The sequence below is a fragment of the Thunnus maccoyii genome, chromosome 19, assembly GCF_910596095.1.
Source record: "Thunnus maccoyii chromosome 19, fThuMac1.1, whole genome shotgun sequence".
NCBI lineage: Eukaryota > Metazoa > Chordata > Actinopteri > Scombriformes > Scombridae > Thunnus > Thunnus maccoyii.
In genome coordinates, this window is record NC_056551.1 from 21,458,558 (window position 1) to 21,465,038 (window position 6,481).

At 38.9% G+C, this 6,481-nt stretch overlaps 1 protein-coding gene across 15 annotated transcripts in view; it reads left to right on the top strand.

Moving 5' to 3' along the window:
• LOC121885269 (disabled homolog 2-interacting protein-like) overlaps nucleotides 1–4,675 on the top strand; it is a 149,135-nt gene extending 144,460 nt beyond the window's left edge. For 14 of the 15 annotated variants that reach the window (XM_042394558.1, XM_042394557.1, XM_042394567.1 and 11 more), the window contains one exon: nucleotides 696–4,675. In XM_042394558.1, the coding sequence (XP_042250492.1) occupies nucleotides 696–863 (168 nt within the window). In that variant the 3' untranslated portion in view covers nucleotides 864–4,675. The remainder of the gene's footprint in view (nucleotides 1–695) is intronic. The other variant, XM_042394554.1, reaches the window with a different exon arrangement.
• Nucleotides 4,676–6,481: the final 1,806 nt, after the last annotated feature.

The window sequence follows — 6,481 nt, forward strand, 5'->3', positions numbered from 1 at the left end:
AATGAAATTTATGAGTAGTGCAAACCTGTTGTAAGAGTCATGAACACCTATTTGAGTCAGGAATTAAAATGCTTTAATGTGAAGATATTTGGAGTTTAAATGAGTGAATGAAATCAAGTAAAATAAAAGTTAAAATCTGATATAAAACTGCCAGTATACTGAAGAGTTTCTGCAACTTTTTTTTTCTAGATTTTATGGTTTTATCGGCATATTTTAACAACTACAGTTTGAAAGTATCTTATGCCGCAGCTGCCTCAAGGTCTTAATGCAGGTCGTGACCATAGTCGTGTCCCTTTGGTCACCTCCAGTATTAGTCATGGACCACTTTCCTTTAGCAAAACAACTTCCTTTCTGTGCCATTTCTGTGGCAGAGCAACATTGACAGCTGTAATAACATTTTCTAATTCTTTCAGTTCCCCTTTTGCTTCTACTGACACTGTTGTCCCCTGCTGATTCCTCACAGCAGGACTTGAAGCTCAGCACTGTGAAGTTTACTTTTTACTTTTTCTGTGACATTTTTTCTGAATGAAACAAAAGAAGAAATCCGGGGATGTTGAAGCAAAAGATCAAATCTTTGCAAACATGCACCCACCCATGAACGAGAGGCGTTCATCTTGTTGAAATGAGCTATATATATGACATGTTTTTGTTTGTTAAGACTGTCTCTCTGACTGTATTTATACGTGTGTGTGCAGGAGAAGCGTATAGCATCGTTGGATGCGGCCAACGCCCGTCTGATGAGCGCGCTGACCCAGCTGAAGGAGCGCTACAGCATGCAGACCCGCAACGGCATCTCCCCCACCAACCCCACCAAACTGCAGATTACTGAGAACGGAGAGTTTAGGAACAGCAGCAACTGCTAGACAGACTGGCATCTGCCCACGAGTGAGTGTCGCGTGCCTGCGTGTGTACAGTTAATAAACGAGAGGACGTCTATACGTGCATGCACGGATGCATGCCAGTTTTGAAAGACCGCCAAGATGTGTGCAAGTGTGCGTGCGTGTGCGTGTGTGTGTATTTTTAAAAGCGGACAGTACTTTTTTTGGAAGACATTTCCACTTTTTGGACACAGTGTGGGAGTCAGGACCTCGCTCTGATTGGGGGGTTAGCCAGCCAAAAAGAGGTGGGATCTGGCATGACGGACAGATCACCAAGAGAACAAGATCACCAGACGGCCTTCATCACGAGGGCGACGGCCAGAGGAGGCGGTGCAGAGCTTGTACATACGAAACTCAAAGCTGTCCATCAGTCAAACACTTTGCCAGTGGATGTATGCAGTCGCTGGGACAATTCAAGACCCTGCCTACGCCCGGGACGAACCACTATATAACCACACACAGCGACGACCGCCAGACAACGGTCGCCCTAGCAACCCTCCTCTCCTCGTCTCTCTCTCTCTCTCTCTCTCTCTCTCTTTCTCTTTCTCTTTATTCTTCTTCCTCTTGACGACCAAGTGGACCCACTTAATAACAATAACACACATTGAGGATTATCACTTTAGTTGTCTGGAGAGGATTCATTTCTAGTGCTTTATTTGAAAATCATTGTTTATAAAGAACCAAATAGGAGCTAAAAGAAAAAAAGATATTTTTAGTCCAAAACAATCTTCTCTATTTCCCTTTTCACTCCTCGGGTGTGTTCCTGAACGTCCCACTTCCCCCCCCCACCCTACCCCTCCCCCCCTTTGCTTCCCCCCTCCATACCTATGTAGTGCACTTTGTGAAAAGCTATTGGTACATGAAACGCCTTAAGTAAGGAACACACCTCGACTTTCTCCCCTGTTTCTGCAAAAAAAAAAAAAAAAAAAAGGCACAACTTATACTGTGGATTTGTAAAGAATACAAAAATAAAATTGTACACACTTAAATGTATTATGAAAACTAAAGTAAATGAATTCTATGTGATACTATATTAATGAAATTTAATATAGATGTATGCATTTCTTTTGTTTGTTTTTTTTTTCTTCTATAGAATATACACACATATACCTATATTTGATAATCTCAAATATAAAAGCAGCCCTTTATTTAGGAGTGAGATCTAGTTTTATTTTCTCTGACGATGAAAGACTGTAGTGTGTAGCTTGCTTTAGAGCCCTGGAGGAAGAGACCACACCAGAGCAGTGATCAGCACCATCGCCTCAGCCAATCCATCAAAAAAAAAAAAAAAACTCCCAAGACGTTTAACCCTTTACATACAGTACGCGCTACATGTAAGAGTAATTTCTGTAACAGTAGTTCAAACACCTCCGGCGTAGCTTGCACAACTTGCACCGTCAAGTGATCGGTTCTTCTCCTGGTGCTCGTCACTGCTCCCAAAGACAGATCAGTTAAACCCAGATGTAGATTTTTCGGTTGGCTCATGAGTTATATATATATATATATACGTGTGTGTGTGGTCTTCTTGCTCTAGTAGCACAAGAGCTATTGAGAGAGACGTGTTTTGGACGCACTCGCTCATAGTATACACTGGACTGGTGAGCCATTGTGCTAATGGCCTCCTTAGTTACAACATATTTCTCTTTTAACTGCTTTGTTTGTCAGTGGTAATGAAGTATGCTGCATCCAAACTGTGACTCTGTTAACCTTAGTGGCATCATCTCTCTTCTCATCTCCTGTCTTTGTCTCTTTTTCTTACCCCCACCCCACCCACTCCACCCCACCCAACCAACCCTCCACCCGGTTCTTCTGAATGTGAAGATGCTAACTCACAGTCGGTCTTAAAGAGGTCCTTCAAATCGTTCCTGTCATCGCTCTCAGATCCCATAGCTCCATCTCAGCATCTGTATTTTGTATATTTTTGTATTCATTTTTCTTACCTGTAACAGACTATAGTGTGAGGCTCTGCATGCTTCATCCTTGCTCTAGAACCAATGATAGCATTGGTATCACTATTTGTTTTCTTTTGTTGCCAATTGGAAGGTGGTGATGATGATGATGATGATGATGATAATGATGATGATGTTGATGAATGGCTTGCTGCAGACATATACAGTAAATATATATGATAACTGAGTGTATCAAGAGGCTGGACAGCCTGGGAAAGTGTAAATAAAATGCTCACACTATTTTTACCTAATGTTAACAAGAGCTTTTTGTAAATGTATCTTGTGCTCAAACTCTGCTGTATCATTATGGATATTGTAAATACAAAATAGCTCAGTCGGTCACCTGTCCTCACTGGGTAGAACTATACAATTAAATTAACCTTTCAGTGTTCTCCCTGTTAAAGCTATTGTTTTTTATTGTATTTAGAGTGTAATATCACTAGCCAAAAAAAAAGCTGACTAGGTAAGTAGGAGTTTGACTCTTGGGAAGTCGTGGAGGACGCCTCGTTGGTTTCAGGCCAAGCAGTCCAGTCTCGATGAGATTCGCAAGCACAATCCTGTATTTCTCATCAGTCTAGCTCGAAGCACTTTTATGTTCAGTGGTTGGTGTTTATAAGTAGCTTTTCTTTTTTTTTTTTTTTTCTTTTTTTTTTCTTTTGAGCACGAAACCTGTTTGAGATGTTTAAAAACTTGGTTAAGTTAAAGTTAAAAACCGAAAGAAAGGGATTTTGGTATGATTATTCACAAACTGCTATATCAGTGCAAACACAACTATTTAGCTTTTTTTTTCTGTTTGAATAGAAAAGAACAGCCTCAAACTGAAGATACTGGACTTTTCTCCTCATCATATCTTACCAGGCATTCAGTGCCAAAACAATATTGTACAACTGCAGTTTAAAATGAGACTGTGTAACTTTTAACAGAAGGAAAAAACACATTTTGCCTCTCATGAATAAAAAGTTGAATTCTAAAGCAATAAAACGCAATTCACACACTGTCATAACCACTAGCATTTGGTGGCTATTAGCAAATTTTACAGAGATTTTGCTGTATAAGGCACAATACTGATAAAGTTCAGACTTATTTGTGTTACTGTTACAATAGCTTAGCATTTTTCTGCTAAACAGTCGAAGATTTGACCGCTACAGCCTTATTTGGTCTATTATAAACAGTAGCTTTTGGTGGCTAAGGTTAGCTAATGTTACCTAATTTTAGGTTTGCTGTATAATGCTCATGATTCAAAGCACTGACTTTTCTCCACTTGCTACTGTTACAATAGCTTAGCATTTTAGCCAAATTCTTCGCTAAATGCCAAACAATTGTTGAGCTAAATGCTAAACTGCTCATTAGCATGACAGCGGATTAGCATTTAGCAGTGGTCGATATTCAGCAAAAGTTACACAGTCTCACTTTAAACTGTAGTGTACAATAATAACTGATAAAAGGCTGTCACATATATATCGCTACACATATTGGTTTCTAATTTAAGTACTCAGCTATCAGTTCTTTTAGCCCATCCGTGTTCCCACCTCTGATCTAATTTTATTGAGTTTACGGAGTCAAAAAACCATGAGCTCACTCCTCACACAGTTAAGCCAGTCCGTCAGAAAGATCAATCAAAAATATAAAGCTATAAATAAAGTAAAAGATGTTGTATGTTTTCTATTATCTTGTAGAAAATACTTTTGTAAGTATGTTGAAAGTATAAAGTATTTGCTGGATTCTGCTTCCTTTGACGACAGTGACAAAACAATAATGTACAGAGGAATTTGTGTTGACAAACTGTGGCTGTGCAATTTATGTACATTTGCAACTAGACCTATTAAAGTTTTATTTAGCTATTTTAAACCTTTGTCCCTTGTGTCTGTCTCTCATAGCCTTTTGCGTATTGTTCTTTGTGACGATTTGTTATTATGAAATGTAGATGAACTTTAATTTGAGTGCATGTGAGATGAATTGCATTCATTACATACTCAAGCAGTCCTAGATAGATTACAAGCAGCTAGAATGAACATATGCTCAGTCTCGGGGTCCAAAGGAGGGTATGTATGATGGAGGGATGTGAAAGACTGATGCCTACTTCTCAGCAAGCCTGACCTACATACTGCCTGATTGTTATTCCCTGCAGTGGGTATGAGAAAGCCTGAAATGGCCTTCACAACAGAAATGGAGAGGATTTTCTAGCAAAATGTCTCCCCAATAGCTGTAGGAGTAACATTGAGCTCAAGGTTTCATAAAAATGCATCACACTGCTTCTAAGTGTAGCTCAAAAGCAAGAGATATGCAGTATGAAACTCTTAAAAATGATTATATGTGATAGTAAAGGGGAAAGTGGACCTCATTAACAGCAGATCTCGTCATGTGTGTTTTAAAGGAAGCTCCTGCTGTTAATTGCTCCCTGAGAGGCTCACTTATTTACTTGGCCAAGTAGAACAGGCTCCCCGAGGCACAGACATGCATTTAGAACATCAAGCTAATAAAACAAGTTACCAGTCCTACCACTCTCCAACGCTCCCCCTGTATGGCTCGAAGGTATCAAAGGCGAGGAGACATAGCCACATATTAAGGCCACTTGTTGATGGAAAGACGGTTTCTCGCCAAGAGCAGTGCAACAGCCAAGAAGTGTGCACTTATATTCCACTTCAAAACATCTCCAAATGGAAAAACCAAATCAGAGATGTGTGCTTTGAATATCTATTTTATACTAAACTAAATATTGTTAAAACCAAGGAAAATGAGCCACAGTGGGATGTGCAGATGATGCAAAAAAATGCACATAAAGCTGGTGAATGGATACACATGTACTAAATGGTATTTGCTCAATGCACCTTTCTTAAAAGACTAATCTGTTTTGTCACTTAATTAAGTTTATATTGAATGAATAAATTCCATATTTATCTTATTGTCAACAAATGTTAGTCCGACTCTAAGTACTTTTTTTGGCCACTTGGGGGCGGTGCAACAAGCTGTAAACACAACACTGACATATTATCAACTTCTAAAGTTTGAATGGTGAACATGTTGGTGAATGGTTGCTTTTTCACACATCGAGCAGACATGGAGCGACTTTAGTATTCATTCGGAGTCGTCAGTTATTACACCTGATGAAGGTATGTCCCCTTTGTCATTGTCAATTAACCTGCTGATCATTTTCTTAATTAATAGATAAATTGTTCACTCTACAAAATGTCAGAATATAGTGAAAAACATTCATCTGCACGTTCCCAGAGCCTGAGATGACATCTTCTTGAAGACACCCAAGGAGTCGCTTATTAAAATAGTTTCTAATTACCTTTCTGTTCTAAATTCTTACTTATAAGTGAATTGCTGCGAGTCTAGTTCACTCTCTTTCTAGCTCCTGTTTGGTCTCCACTCACTGCTGAGGAAATATTTAGCTGTTAGTGGCTCTGTCTGTTGTTTGGTGCTGGGTAGGTAGTGTATAATGGGGATATATAAGCTTTTTTTTTTTGCTTTTTTGCTAATAAAACCAAAACAATAAGCTGAAAGTTGCTAAAACCAGACTTGAGAGGAACTGAAAAGTCTGATGATAGTTTTCTATGTTTGTCCCTTTAACAATACACAATCTTTTAATTTAATTTTGTATAAAAAATACTGACTAGGACAGCTTTAAAAATGTACCACAAATATAAAGTT